The 16,261-nt window shown below is 42.6% G+C and overlaps 1 protein-coding gene across 10 annotated transcripts in view; it reads left to right on the forward strand.

Moving 5' to 3' along the window:
* Positions 1–16,261, forward strand: part of MUC6 (mucin 6, oligomeric mucus/gel-forming) — an 86,557-nt gene that overhangs the window by 56,176 nt on the left and 14,120 nt on the right. For 4 of the 10 annotated variants that reach the window (XM_039322048.1, XM_039322044.1, XM_039322047.1 and 1 more), the window contains exons 32-41: positions 4,449–4,871; positions 8,014–8,442; positions 8,965–9,396; positions 9,930–10,361; positions 10,898–11,329; positions 11,862–12,293; positions 12,831–13,262; positions 13,817–14,248; positions 14,811–15,242; positions 15,765–16,196. In XM_039322048.1, coding sequence (XP_039177982.1) covers positions 4,449–4,871; positions 8,014–8,442; positions 8,965–9,396; positions 9,930–10,361; positions 10,898–11,329; positions 11,862–12,293; positions 12,831–13,262; positions 13,817–14,248; positions 14,811–15,242; positions 15,765–16,196 — 4,308 coding nt within the window. The remainder of the gene's footprint in view (positions 1–4,448; positions 4,872–8,013; positions 8,443–8,964; positions 9,397–9,929; positions 10,362–10,897; positions 11,330–11,861; positions 12,294–12,830; positions 13,263–13,816; positions 14,249–14,810; positions 15,243–15,764; positions 16,197–16,261) is intronic. The other 6 variants (XM_039322046.1, XM_039322045.1, XM_039322052.1 and 3 more) reach the window with 6 other exon arrangements.

The following is a 16,261-nucleotide window of genomic DNA, read 5'->3' on the forward strand; positions in this document are numbered from 1 at the left end:
CTCACTGTCAGGAAGTTTCTCCTTAGTTCTAGGTTGCTTCTCTCCTTGATTAGTTTCCACCCGTTGCTTCTTGTCCTGCCTTCAGGTGCTTTGGAAAATAGCTTAATTCCCTCTTCTTTATGGCAGCCCCTGAGATATTGGAATACTGCTATCATGTCCCCCCTTGTCCTTCTCTTCGTTAAACTAGACATACCCAATTCTCAGCAACCGTTCCTTATATGTTTTAGCCTCCAGTCCCCTAATCATCTTTGTTGCTCTTCTCTGTACTCTTTCTAGAGTCTCAACATCTTTTTTACATCGTGGTGACCAAAACTGGATGCAGTATTCCAAGTGTGGCCTTACCAAGGCATTGAAGAGTGGTATTAATACTTCACGTGATCTTGATTCTATCCCTCTGTTAATGCAGCCTAGTACTGTGTTGGCCTTTTTGGCAGCTGCCGCACACTGCTGGCTCATATTTAACTGATTGTCTACTAGGACTCCGAGGTCCCTCTCACAGTTACTACTATTGAGCATGGTGCCACCTATGCTGTACTTGTGCATTTGGTTTTTCTTGCCTAAATGTAGAACCTTGCTTTTTTCACCATTGAATTTCATTTTGTTAGTTAGTGCCCAGTGTTCAAGTCTGTCCAGATCCTTCTGTACCTGAAGCCTGTCTTCTGGAGTGTTGGCTATTCCTGCCAGCTTGGTGTCATCTGCAAATTTGATGAGTTCCCCATCTATCCCTTCATCCAAATCGTTGATGAAGATGTTGAAGAGTACTGGGCCCAGAACAGAGCCCTGGGGCACCCCACTACACACTTCCCTCCATATAGATGCAGTTCCATTGAGGACCACTCGCTGAGTACGGCCGGTCAGCCAGCTACGGATCCATCTGGTGGTGGTTCTGTCTACCCCACATTTTTCTATCTTGTCAAGTAGTAGGTTGTGATCTACTTTATCAAATGCCTTACTGAAGTCCAAGTAAATTATGTCCACAGCATTCCTCTGATCCACTAATTTTGTCACTTGGTCAAAGAATGCAATAAGATTTGTCTGGCATGATCTATTTTTGACAAACCCATGTTGGCTTTTAGTAATGACTTTGTTTGCCTCTAGGTGTTCGTTGATTCGTTGTTTGATTATCTTTTCCAGGATCTTCCCAGGTATTGAGGTCAGGCTGATAGGTCTGTAATTTCCTGGATCCATTTTTTTTCCTTTTTTGAGGATGGGAACTACATCAGCTCTTTTCCAGTCCTCTGGTAGTTCCCCTGTGTTCCAGGATCTTTGAAAAATATAGTTCAGTGGCTCCGATATCACATCTGCCAGTTCCTTGAGAACTCTGGGGTGTAATCCATCTGGTCCTGGCGATTTGAACTCATCTAGGCTGGACAGGTGCTCACTAACCATTTTCTTGCCTATCTTAACTTGTGTTTCTGTTTGTTTTTTATGGCACTATTTTTGATAGGTTGGTCTGTTTTTTCCCTTTGTGTAAAGACAGATGCAAAAAATGAGTTAAATAGTTCTGCTTTCTCCCTGTTGCTGTCACCTTCTTGCCACTTCCACCCACTAATGGACCAATCATTTCCTTCACTTTTTTCTTGTTTTTTACATGTTGAAAGAAGCTTTTTTTGTTATTTTTGACTTTGGTCGCAAGCCTCAGTTCATTTTGAGCCTTGGCTTTCTTCACTTCATCTTTGCAGGCTCGGGCTATTTGCTGATATTCTGACTTAGTTATGTTCCCCTCTTTCCACTTTCTATACTTGTCCTTTTTATCTTTCAATTTGTCAGAGAGTTCTTTATGCAGCCATGCTGGTTTCTTTTGAGAGCTGTTATTTTTCCTCTTTGTTGGTATTGTGCTAGACTGTGCTTTTATTATCTCATTTTTCAAAATTTCCCAAGCTTCTTGAGTTGTTTTCCCCTTGAGGATTCTCATCCATGGAATCCTTCCCAAGCCCTCTCTAAGTTTATTGAAATTAGCTCTCTTGAAGTCCAAGACTCTAGTTTGACTGTGTTCTATTGGTTGTGCTTCTATAATGTTGAATTCTAATATTGCATGATCACTTCCTCCCAGGGTTCCTATGGCTTCAACACCGTCTATCATTTCATCTCTGTTAGTGAGAATTAGATCCAAAATGGCTAATCCCCTAGTTCCCTTCTCTACTTTTGGGAGACAAAGTTGTCTGCTAGGTTTGCCAGGAACCTGTTTGATCTTCCACTTGGTGCGGAGTTTGTCTCCCAGTTGATGTCAGGGTAGTTAAAGTCCCCCATTACTATTGTGGTGTGCTTCCTACATACCTTAGTTAGCTGACTAGCAAAAAGTTCATCTATTTCCTCTGTTTGGTTGTAAGAATAGATGTGGTCTTCCGTTTCTGAACGTAGAGTAATCTTGCTGCTGTCAACATATATAACATCAAAGTTCCACATATTTTTTCCAGGTCTTTGTCCATTAGCCCCAAGAGAAAAGTCTCTGGTTTTCTTTCTATATTTACTTTAAAAATTTTCTGTATTAACATATGAATCCTATTTTCTTGCTTTATCACACATCCACCATAAATGGTAAAAAGTCCCCTCTTTACTTTTACATTTCCAACATTTATTTGAAATACCTTTATACATTTTTGATAACTTGTCTGACACATCATCTTGTAAAAATTTTCTTTTAGATTATAATTTAATGTAAATTTTAATCCTTTATTCCACATATTTTCCCATTGTTCAAGCATTATACTCAAAATTCCTTGCCCGTTGAATCATACAGTGTTTTACTTGCTCATTTTCCAGATTTAAATTCAATACCATTTTATAAACTTTAGCAATACTATGTTCATCACTACTGCACAGTAGGTTTTTCAATTCATTTTACAAATTAAACCCATGATACTTTTTACCTAACTTGAATCTTTCTTTCAATTGCATATATGTAAACTAATGGCAGACATGATCTTCTGATTCTAGCTCCTCCTTGGATTTGAGGGTAGACTCAACTAAATTAAAAGATATTATTTTATCATAAGGCTACCAAACTGGCCTCATCGCCATCTCTTTTCTAAAAAAAGGCTTCTTGTGGGGAAACTCAAAGTGGCACCTTCATAGAGAACCTTGTTTTATATTTATTCCAAATTCTCAAAATGGCACGCCTGGTAAAATGATTATTAAAAGCAACATTTACTTTAACTTTGTCATACCACAGATAGCCATGCCAACCAAACCTTAATTAATGGCCTTCTAGGTCCAGTAACCTCTTATTCTGAAGGTTCACCGATTCTTTTAGCCAAACCAAACAAGCAACAAAATACAGTTTCAAATCAGGTAAACCCAACCCCCCTCTTTCCTTAGCATCTTTCAATAATTTATATCTAATTCTTGGTTTTTTCCCCCTGCCATATAAACTTAGAGATATCCCTCTGCCATTGTTTAAATGGAGTTTCAGTTGCAAATATTGGTAATGTTTGAAACAGGAAGAGCATCTTTGGTAAAACATTCATCTTAATCATGGAAATTTTACCCAGTAATGATAAATGCAATTTGTCCCATCTTAATAAACCTTTTTTGATACCATTCCAGAGTGGCACATAGTTATTTTTGAAAAAGTTTGTATTTGAATTAGATAACGTAACCCCGAAATATTTCATCTTTTTCTCAACCCTGAAAGCAGACTTTTTACTCAATATATCACCATCCTGTGTGGTCATATTCTTAATCAACATTGATGTTTTCTGTTTTATTAATTTTAAAACCGGCCAAGGACCCAAACTCATTTACTTTCCTCATCAAGTGTTCTATATTATTTTTTGGGTTTTGCAGAAATATCATCAAATCATCAGCAAAGGCCCTCAATTTATAAACTTCCTTCTTAACATTTATACCTTTTATTTTCTCATATTGCCTGATATCTCTATTCAGGACATCCAACACCAAGATAAACAACAGTGGAGACAGTGGACATCATTGTCTTGTACCCTTTCAGATTTCACATGAGTTAGTTACATCGCCATTAATAACAACTTTTGCTTGCTGTAATGTATAAATAGCTTTGATCCCTTGAATAAAATTCCCTGCAAATTCCATTTCTGGCAGAACTTTAAACATAACCATTCAATTTAAGTTGTCAAAGGCCTTCTCAGTATGTAGGAATATTAAAGCTGCCTGTTGTTCATTGTAAGTTTTCAATAATATTCAAAACCATTCCCATATTATTTCTTAGCTGTTTTTTTGGCAGAAAGCCAGCTTGGTCATCATGAATTTATACCTGTAAAACTTTTTTAGTCTTTCTGCCAAAATCGCAGCAAATAGTTTATAACCCTTATTTAATAATGAGATTGGTCTGTAGTTTTTTTTTATCATCATGGCATCCTGACCCTCCTTCGGAAGTAACACGATATTAGCTTCCGACCATGTTGGGAATATTCCTTCCCCCCTGTAATGTAACATTGATTACATCCTTCATTGTTATTTCTCTCTTGCAGGTTCCACGCATGAAATGTCATCATCCAGTATGCCCTCTTCTACTTCGAGGACGACTAAATCAACTCAGACCACAACCACTACCATGCCGCACACCACAACACAAACTTCTCCTGTCACCGTGCCCACCCCGACTTCCACCAAATCCACACCAAGTAGCACAACCATCCCAACCTCCACACAAAGCTCCACCACCCCCATCACAATGACTACCTCTAGAACCAGCCCACCTCTCCCCACAACGTCAACTGTCACTCCCACAACTTCCACTTCCACCAAAAGCCCTGCCACCACGCCTGCAATTACCACTCCCACCACCTCAATACCCAGCAGTACTCGAGTCTTCACCAGCCCCACAACCTCCCTAACCACTAGTACAGAGCCTCATTCGACCTCAGTGATGACACCAATAAAGAGCACCAGTGGTAAGTTGGCATTTTCATTTAGCAACTCTACAACTATATTGCTCTAATGTCCTTCAGACATTTCATGTGTTGTGTCTTCTGGTCTCTCTTTTGAGGCATGATATAATAGTGGACAAAAAGTGAGGGTACACCCACATTCACTCATTGGTCAGCTTGATACCTTCTAACGGCACTTCCCTGACATTTAATATCACTCATCTATCCTCTTCTCAACCCCCTCTCTCATCCCCTCCCTCCCTCCCTCTTTTTTCTTTCTTTCTTTTTCTTTCTTTCTTTCTTTCTAATATGTTTTATTGATTTTTAACATAATCATCTTAATATTTGGTAAACAGCATGTTGTCTGGGTTAGTATTTACAAAACAATCAATAACAATTTCTATAATTCTATAGTCCAAATAATTGGCTTTGCTTGATTTTCTCTTCTTCCAATAATATTCTCTTTTGCCAATCTTAAATTAATACTTCTTATTATTTGAATAAATGACAATTAAATAGAGACATTTTTCTCATGTTTCTGCAAATAATAACCACACCAATATAAAGCTTCTTTTCTAATTGATCATCTTGATTGCCTCGTCATAGATCCTGTTTACAAAATTCTTATTTAAATTTGTTTTCCCCACAATATTCAAAGCATTCTTACTAGTTAAGATTTTCTCAAAATTAGTTACACTTAAATATTTAAGTCTTTTTTCTCATACAAGCCATCCCAACACTTTTACATTTCTCATATCTTTAAAAAAAGGAAAAAAAGAAAGAAAATATTTCTTTTATTTAAGCCATCCCAACCTTTTATATGTCTCATGTCAAAAAACAAAACACAAAAGAAAAAAGAAAGAAAAAATACTGTATTACTTGAAGGGTTCATCCCTTTTAAACTAATCTTCATTTATATCCAAAATCTTTCTATTTCTTTAACTATATTCAAACAGATGTTTAATTTTTAAATATTCCCTCTGGTGAATCCCATCATCTAATTTCTTAATTCTCACTTTAGCCTTTTTTTTGGGGGGGGCCAAAGAATCTTCCCATAATCTTGTAAGTGTTGTTTCAGGTACAAAAGGCAAAACAGGTAAAATGTTTTTATAGGAAGTTTTCACCCCTTCATATTCATTAAGTATCTTTTCCTTTCTTTCTTTCTTGATTTTATTTATCATTTTTTTGTCTCTGAAGTTCTCATAGTGTTGTAAAGTTAAATTGGAGATGTGTTGATTTATATTTTCAAAGTTATTTTTAATTTCCTTGTGGTTTGAGATCATTGTTGTTTGGATTTGTTGCAACATAGCATAGATCTCCTTCTGGAAAGTATTTGTTTTTTCTTGATATATTCTTTCTGCAGATCTCTGGTTTTCCATGATAGCCAAACATCAGGGTTTTCCTTTCTCTATAGACAGCTTTAGAGTCACAGTTGAGTTGGTATTTGTAATCCAGAAAGGTCAAATATTTTTTTCGAAAGTTTATAATTCTCACTTTATAAATTGCCCCAAATGTTTTTTTTTTCTTTTTGTCACAGCTGGGCTTTACCAGCTCCTCTGATAGAGCAACTGCTGTTGTATATTTTCATCCACCACTAGATGTCAGCACCAGTTCATTTTTCAGAAATAGACAATTGTTTACTTCCATTATTTACTTCTATTTTCATGGTTTAAAAGGAAAATCTTAACAGTTTTCACTGATTTCAAACTTATCCAAATTAAGTTATATTCATTTAATTTCAATATATTTCTGTACCTCTGGAAAAGTTTAATTTGCCGCTTCCATCTGCAGGATGGCAGATCCCATCCTTCTCACTTTCAAAGGCTTTTTGCTTCTTGGGGGTTTTTTTTTCCTTTTTTTCCCCATGAAATCAATTTTCAAGTGGAAGAGAGAAAATCACTGTTCTTACTCAGTTCTAAACATGTTGTTTACAGTCAGCTTAAAGTAGTGCTTTTGGCTTTGGCTGCTTGTAGCTTGGGCTAGACACTGAAGTTAAGCTAGCCTTTCTCCTGCTGTTTTCTGGAGGGATTTTCCTGGACCGATCGGATCGACCGCCATCACTCTGCAATCAGTGGGACTTCCTTCCTTCTTTGTTCCCTCTATAAGGCAACTTCAGGCCCATTTAGAGTCCCTTACCAGGCAGAAATCAGCTGTGGCATATGAAGCCCTGCGATCCCCCAGCTGCTCCACTACTGTGCAAAACCAAAATCCACTCTTTCTTTCTTTCTTTCTTTCTTTCTTTCTTTCTTTCTTTCTTTCTTTCTTTCTTTCTTTCTTTCGTTCTTTCGTTCTTTCGTTCTTTCTTTCTTCCCTCTCATCCCCTCCCTCTGCCCTCTCTCCCTCCCTCATATTCATTATTTGTTCATTCATTCCCTCTTGCCACAGTGAAATTAGAAACCACATTGGCATTTTCCACACCACCAATCTAAGTAAAACATTCACTTGTTGGTCAGCTGCTTCTTAATACTTTCTTAGGGCACTTCCCTGGCGTTTAATATCACTGACCTATCTTCCTCTCACACACTCTCTCATCCTCTTCCTTCCTTCCTTCCTTTTTTCCTTCCTTCCTTCCTTCCTCCCTCCCTCCCTTCCTTCTTTCCTTTTTTGTTTCTTTCCTTCCTTCCTTCCTCCTTTGTTCATTCATTCCTTCTTCCTTCCTTCCTTCTTCCTTTGTTCCTTCCCTCCTTACTTCCTTCCCTCCCACCCTCTCCTGACATTTAATATCATTCACCTTTACTCTTCTTGACTGCCCACTTATCCTGTCCCTCCTTTCTTCCTTCCTTCCTTCCTTCCTTCCTTCCTTCCTTCCTTCCTTCCTTCCTTCCTTCTTGCCTGCCTGCCACAGTGACACTACAAACCTTCCTCTTATACCCTCTCTCATTCCCTTTCTTCCTCCCTCCCATCTCACTTCCTTCCTTCCTTCTGCCTTTCCTTCCTTCCTTCCTTCCTTCCTTCCTTCCTTCCTTCCTTCCTTCCTTCCTTCCTTCCTTCCTTCTTTCCATCCTGCCACATTGACACTACAAACAACACTGGCATTTTCCAAAGCACCAATCTATGTAACACTCTTTATACCTATGGCAGACAAACATCTTTAGGGATATAATTACCACGACAGATTCCAGTCCCACAACTGACTGCTAATACCTGTATTTCTTCTCTCTTCCAGCTTCCACACATGAAATATCATCATCCAGTATGACCTCTTCTACTTCGAGTACGACTAAATCAACACAGACTGCAACCACTACCATGCCACAAACCACAACACAAACTTCTACTATTACCGTGCCCACAACTTCCACCAAATCCACACCAACTAGCATAACCACCCCAACAACCACAATCTCCACCCAAAGCTCCACTGCCCCCATTACATTGACCACCTCTAGAACCAGCACACCTCTCTCTACAACATCAACCGTCACTCCCACTAGGTCCACTTCCACCAGAAGCCCCACCACCACACCTACAACTATCACTCCCACCACCTCAATACCCAGCAGTACTCATGTCTCAACCACCCCCACAACCTCCCTAACCACTACTACACAGCCTCCTTCGACCTCAACCATGACACCAACAAAGAGCACCAGTGGTAAGTTGGCATTTTCATTTAGCAACTCTACAACTATATTGCTCTAATATGGCCCTTCAGACATCTCACGTGTTATATCTCCTGGTCTTTCTTTTGAGGCATGATAAAATAGTGCACAAAAAGTGAGAGTACACCCACATTCACTGGTTGATAAGCTGCTTCTTGATAGCTTGTTAAGCACTTCCCTGACGTTGAATATCACTGTCCTATCCTCTTCTTGCCCCCTCTCCCATCCCATCCCACTTTCCTTCCTTCCTTCCTTCCTTCCTTCCTTCCTTCCTTCCTTCCTTCCTTCCTTCTTTCCTTCTTTCCTTCTTTCCTTCCATCCTTCCTTCCTGCCTTCTTGCCTGCCTGCCTGCCTGCCATAGTGATACTACAAACCACATTGGTCTTTACCACAGCATCACTCTTCGTAAAACCCTTTATACTAAGGCCAATCAAACTTCTTTAGGGGTATCCTTACATCAACAGTTTCCAGTCCCACAACTCACTGCTACTATCTGTTTTTCTTCTCTCCTGCAGTTTCCACACATGAAATGACATCATCCAGTATGCCCTCTTCTACTTCGACGATGACTGAATCAACTAAGACCGCAACCACTACCATACCACATACCACAACACAAACGTCTACTGTTACAATGCCCACCCCGACTTCCACCAAATCCACACCAATTAGCACAACTACCCCAACAACCACAATCTCCACCCAAAGCTCCACTACTGCCATTACATTGACCACTTCTAGAACCAGCCCACCTCGTTCTACAACATCAACCGTCACTCCCACTACGTCAACTTCCACCAGAAGCCCCACCACCACGCCTACAACTATCACTCCCACCACCTCAATACCCAGCAGTACTCATGTCTCAACCACCCCCAAAACCTCCCTAACCACTACTACAGAACCTCCTTCAACCTCAATGACAACACCAACAAAAAGCACCAGTGGTAAGTTGGCATTTTCATTTAGCAACTCTACAACTATATTGCTCTGATATGGCCCTTCAGACATCTCACGTGTTGTATCTCCTGGTCTTTCTTTTGAGGTATGATAAAATAGTGCACAAAAAGTGAGAGTACACCCACATTCACTGGTTGATAAGCTGCTTCCTGATAGCTTGTTAAGCACTTCCCTGACGTTGAATATCACTGTCCTATCCTCTTCTCGCCCCCTTTCCCATCCATCCATCCCACCTTCCTTCCTTCCTTCCTTCCTTCCTTCCTTCCTTCCTTCCTTCCTTCCTTCCTTCCTTCTCCTCCTTCCTCCTTCCTTCCTTCTTTCCTTCCATCCTTCCTTCCTGCCTTCCTGCCTGCCTGCCTGCCATAGTGATACTACAAATTACATTGGTCTTTACCACAACATCATTCTTCATAAAACCCTTTATACTAAGGCCAATCAAACTTATTTAGGGGTATCCTTACATCAACAGTTTCCAGTCCCACAACTCACTGCTACTATCTGTTTTTCTTCTCTCCTGCAGTTTCCACACATGAAATGACATCATCCAGTATGCCCTCTTCTACTTCGACGATGACTGAATCAACTAAGACCGCAACCACTACCATACCACATACCACAACACAAACGTCTACTGTTACAATGCCCACCCCGACTTCCACCAAATCCACACCAATTAGCACAACTACCCCAACAACCACAATCTCCACCCAAAGCTCCACTACTGCCATTACATTGACCACTTCTAGAACCAGCCCACCTCGTTCTACAACATCAACCGTCACTCCCACTACGTCAACTTCCACCAGAAGCCCCACCACCACGCCTACAACTATCACTCCCACCACCTCAATACCCAGCAGTACTCATGTCTCAACCACCCCCAAAACCTCCCTAACCACTACTACAGAACCTCCTTCAACCTCAATGACAACACCAACAAAAAGCACCAGTGGTAAGTTGGCATTTTCATTTAGCAACTCTACAACTATATTGCTCTGATATGGCCCTTCAGACATCTCACGTGTTGTATCTCCTGGTCTTTCTTTTGAGGTATGATAAAATAGTGCACAAAAAGTGAGAGTACACCCACATTCACTGGTTGATAAGCTGCTTCCTGATAGCTTGTTAAGCACTTCCCTGACGTTGAATATCACTGTCCTATCCTCTTCTCGCCCCCTTTCCCATCCATCCATCCCACCTTCCTTCCTTCCTTCCTTCCTTCCTTCCTTCCTTCCTTCCTTCCTTCCTTCCTTCCCTCCTTCCTCCTTCCTTCCTTCTTTCCTTCTTTCCTTCCATCCTTCCTTCCTGCCTTCCTGCCTGCCTGCCTGCCATAGTGATACTACAAATTACATTGGTCTTTACCACAACATCATTCTTCATAAAACCCTTTATACTAAGGCCAATCAAACTTATTTAGGGGTATCCTTACATCAACAGTTTCCAGTCCCACAACTCACCGCTACTATCTGTATTTCTTCTCTCTTGCAGCTTCCACACATGAAATGACATCATCCAGTATGCCCTCTTCTACTTCGAGGACAACTGAATCAACTAAGACCGCAACCACTACCATGCCACACACCACAACACAAACGTCTACTGTTACAATGCCCACCCCGACTTCCACCAAATCCACACCAATTAGCACAACCACCCCAACAACCACAATCTCCACCCAAAGCTCCACTACTCCCATTACATTGACCACTTCTAGAACCAGCCCACCTCGCTCTACAACATCAACCGTCACTCTCACTACGTCAACTTCCACCAGAAGCCCCACCACCACACCTACAACTATCACTCCCACCACCTCAATACCCAGCAGTACTCTTGTCTCAACCACCCCCAAAACCTCCCTAACCACTACTACAGAACCTTCTTCAACCTCAATGACAACACCAACAAAAAGCACCAGTGGTAAGTTGGCATTTTCATTTAGCAACTCTACAACTATATTGCTCTGACATGGCCCTTCAGACATCTCACGTGTTGTATCTCCTGGTCTTTTGTTTGAGGCATGATAAAATAGTGCACAAAAAGTGAGAGTACACCCACATTCACTGGTTGATAAGCTGCTTCTTGATAGCTTGTTAAGCACTTCCCTGACGTTTAATATCACTGTCCTATCCTCTTCTCGCCCCCTTTCCCATCCATCCATCCCACCTTCCTTCCTTCCTTCCTTCCTTCCTTCCTTCCTTCCTTCCTTCCTTCCTCCTTCCTTCCTTCTTTCCTTCTATCCTTCCTTCCTGCCTTCCTGCCTGCCTGCCTGCCTGCATGCCTGCCTGCCTGCCATAGTGATACTACAAACCACATTGGTCTTTACCACAACATCACTCTTCGTAAAACCCTTTATACTAAGGCCAATCAAACTTCTTTAGGGGTATCCTTACATCAACAGTTTCCAGTCCCACAACTCACTGCTACTATCTGTATTTCTTCTCTCTTGCAGCTTCCACACATGAAATGACATCATCCAGTATGCCCTCTTCTACTTCGAGGACAACTGAATCAACTAAGACCGCAACCACTACCATGCCACACACCACAACACAAACGTCTACTGTTACAATGCCCACCCCGACTTCCACCAAATCCACACCAATTACCACAACCACCCCAACAACCACAATCTCCACCCAAAGCTCCACTACTCCCATTACATTGACCACTTCTAGAACCAGCCCACCTCGCTCTACAACATCAACCGTCACTCCCACTACGTCAACTTTCACCAGAAGCCCCACCACCACGCCTACAACTATCACTCCCACCACCTCAATACCCAGCAGTACTCTTGTCTCAACCACCCCCAAAACCTCCCTAACCACTACTACAGAACCTCCTTCAACCTCAATCACAACACCAACAAAAAGCACCAGTGGTAAGTTGGCATTTTCATTTAGCTACTCTACAACTATATTAGTCTGATATGGCACTTCAGACATCTCATGTGTTGTATCTCCTGGTCTTTTGTTTGAGGCATGATAAAATAGTGCACAAAAAGTGAGAGTACACCCACATTCATTGGTTGATAAGCTGCTTCTTGATAGCTTGTTAAGCACTTCCCTGATGTTTAATATCACTGTCCTATCCTCTTCTCACCCCCTTTCCCATCCATCCCTCCTTCCTTCCTTCCTTCCTTCCTTCCTTCCTTCCTTCCTTCCTTCCTTCCTTCTTTCCTTCTTTCCTTCCATCCTTCCTTCCTTCTGTCCTTTCATCTTTCCTTTCTTCCTGCCTGCCTGCCTGCCTGCCTGCCTGCCATAGTGATACTACAAACCACATTGGTCTTTACCACAGCATCACTCTTCGTAAAACCCTTTATACTAAGGCCAATCAAACTTCTTTAGGGGTATCCTTACATCAACAGTTTCCAGTCCCACAACTCACTGCTACTATCTGTATTCCTTCTCTCTTGCAGCTTCCACACATGAAATGACATCATCCAGTATGCCCTCTTCTACTTTGAGGACGACTGAATCAACTAAGACCGCAACCACTTCCATACCCCACACCACAACACAAACGTCTACTGTTACCGTTCCCACCCCAACTTCCACCAAATCCACACTAACCAGCACAACCACCCCAACAACCACAATCTCCACCCAAAGCTCCACTACCCCCATTACATTGACCACTTCTAGAACCAGCCCACCTCTCTCTACAACATCAACCGTCACTCCAACTACGTCCACTTCCACCAGAAGCCCCACCACCACACCTACAACTATCACTCCCACCACCTCAATACCCAGCAGTACTCATGTCTCAACCACCCCCACAACCTCCCTAACCACTACTACACAGCCTCCTTCGACCTCAACCATGACACCAACAAAGAGCACCAGTGGTAAGTAGGCATTTTCATTTAGCAACTCTACAACTATATTGCTCTGATATGGCCCTTCAGACATCTCACGTGTTGTATCTCTTGGTCTTTCTTTTGAGGCATGATAAAATAGTGCACAAAAAGTGAGAGTACACCCACATTCACTGGTTGATAAGCTGCTTCTTGATAGCTTGTTAAGCACTTCCCTGCCATTGAATATCACTGTCCTATTCTCTTCTTGCCCCGTCTCCCATCCCGTCCCACCTTCCTTCCTTCCTTCCTTCCTTCCTTCCTTCCTTCCTTCCTTCCTTCCTTCCTTCCTTCCTTCCTTCCTTCCATCCTTCCATCCTTCCTGTCTGCCTACCTATCTTCCTTCCTTCCTTCCTGGCTGTCTGCCTGCCTCCCTGCCTGCCTGCCACAGTGACACTACAAACTACATTGGTCTTTTCCACAGCACCAGTCTTTGTCAAACCCTTTATACTAAGGCCAATCAAAAATCTTTTGGGTGTATCCTTACCTCACAGTTTCCAGTCCCACAACTCACTGCTACTACCTGTATTCCTTCTCTCTTCCAGCTTCCACGCATGAAATGTCATCATCTAGTATGCCCTCTTCTACTTCGAGGATGACGGAATCAACTCAGACTGCAACCACTACCCTGCCACACACCACAACACAAACGTCTACTGTTACCGTTCCCACCCCAACTTCCACCAAATCCACACTAACCAGCACAACCACCCCAACAACCACAATTTCCACCCAAAGCTCCACTACCCCCATTACATTGACCACTTCTAGAACCAGCCCACCTCTCTCTACAACATCAACCGTCACTCCAACTACGTCCACTTCCACCAGAAGCCCCACCACCACACCTACAACTATCACTCCCACCACCTCAATACCCAGCAGTACTCATGTCTCAACCACCCCCACAACCTCCCTAACCACTACTACACAGCCTCCTTCGACCTCAACCATGACACCAACAAAGAGCACCAGTGGTAAGTAGGCATTTTCATTTAGCAACTCTACAACTATATTGCTCTGATATGGCCCTTCAGACATCTCACGTGTTGTATCTCCTGGTCTTTCTTTTGAGGCATGATAAAATAGTGCACAAAAAGTGAGAGTACACCCACATTCACTGGTTGATAAGCTGCTTCTTGATAGCTTGTTAAGCACTTCCCTGCCGTTGAATATCACTGTCCTATCCTCTTCTTGCCCCCTCTCCCATCCCGTCCCACCTTCCTTCCTTCCTTCCTTCCTTCCTTCCTTCCTTCCTTCCTTCCTTCCTTCCTTCCTTCCTTCCTTCCTTCCATCCTTCCATCCTTCCTGTCTGCCTACCTTCCTTCCTTCCTTCCTTCCTTCCTTCCTGGCTGTCTGCCTGCCTGCCTGCCTGCCTGCCACAGTGACACTACAAACTACATTGGTCTTTTCCACAGCACCAGTCTTTGTCAAACCCTTTATACTAAGGCCAATCAAAAATCTTTTGGGTGTATCCTTACCTCACAGTTTCCAGTCCCACAACTCACTGCTACTACCTGTATTCCTTCTCTCTTCCAGCTTCCACGCATGAAATGTCATCATCTAGTATGCCTTCTTCTACTTCGAGGACGACTGAATCAACTCAGACTGCAACCACTACCCTGCCACACACCACAACACAAACGTCTACTGTTACCGTTCCCACCCCAACTTCCACCAAATCCACACTAACCAGCACAACCACCCCAACAACCACAATTTCCACCCAAAGCTCCACTACCCCCATTACATTGACCACTTCTAGAACCAGCCCACCTCTCTCTACAACATCAACCGTCACTCCAACTACGTCCACTTCCACCAGAAGCCCCACCACCACACCTACAACTATCACTCCCACCACCTCAATACCCAGCAGTACTCATGTCTCAACCACCCCCACAACCTCCCTAACCACTACTACACAGCCTCCTTCGACCTCAACCATGACACCAACAAAGAGCACCAGTGGTAAGTTGGCATTTTCATTTAGCAACTCTACAACTATATTGCTCTGATATGGCCCTTCAGACATCTCACGTGTTGTATCTCCTGGTCTTTCTTTTGAGGTATGATAAAATAGTCCACAAAAAGTGAGAGTACAACCACATTCACTGGTTGATAAGCTGCTTCTTGATAGCTTATTAAGCACTTCCCTGCCGTTGAATATCACTGTCCTATTCTCTTCTTGCCCCCTCTCCCATCCCGTCCCACCTTCCTTCCTTCCTTCCTTCCTTCCTTCCTTCCTTCCTTCCTTCCTTCCTTCCATCCTTCCATCCTTCCTGTCTGCCTACCTTCCTTCCTTCCTGGCTGTCTGCCTGCCTGCCTGCCTGCCACAGTGACACTACAAACTACATTGGTCTTTTCCACAGCACCAGTCTTTGTCAAACCCTTTATACTAAGGCCAATCAAAAATCTTTTGGGTGTATCCTTACCTCACAGTTTCCAGTCCCACAACTCACTGCTACTACCTGTATTCCTTCTCTCTTCCAGCTTCCACGCATGAAATGTCATCATCTAGTATGCCCTCTTCTACTTCGAGGATGACTGAATCAACTCAGACTGCAACCACTACCCTGCCACACACCACAACACAAACGTCTACTGTTACCGTTCCCACCCCAACTTCCACCAAATCCACACTAACCAGCACAACCACCCCAACAACCACAATCTCCACCCAAAGCTCCACTACCCCCATTACATTGACCACTTCTAGAACCAGCCCACCTCTCTCTACAACATCAACCGTCACTCCAACTACGTCCACTTCCACCAGAAGCCCCACCACCACACCTACAACTATCACTCCCACCACCTCAATACCCAGCAGTACTCATGTCTCAACCACCCCCACAACCTCCCTAACCACTACTACACAGCCTCCTTCGACTTCAACCATGACACCAACAAAGAGCACCAGTGGTAAGTTGGCATTTTCATTTAGCAACTCTACAACTATATTGCTCTGATATGGCCCTTCAGACATC

The sequence above is a fragment of the Crotalus tigris genome, unplaced genomic scaffold (genome assembly GCF_016545835.1).
Source record: "Crotalus tigris isolate CLP2741 ecotype Arizona unplaced genomic scaffold, ASM1654583v1 scf7180000023830.6690815, whole genome shotgun sequence".
Taxonomy (NCBI): domain Eukaryota; kingdom Metazoa; phylum Chordata; class Lepidosauria; order Squamata; family Viperidae; genus Crotalus; species Crotalus tigris.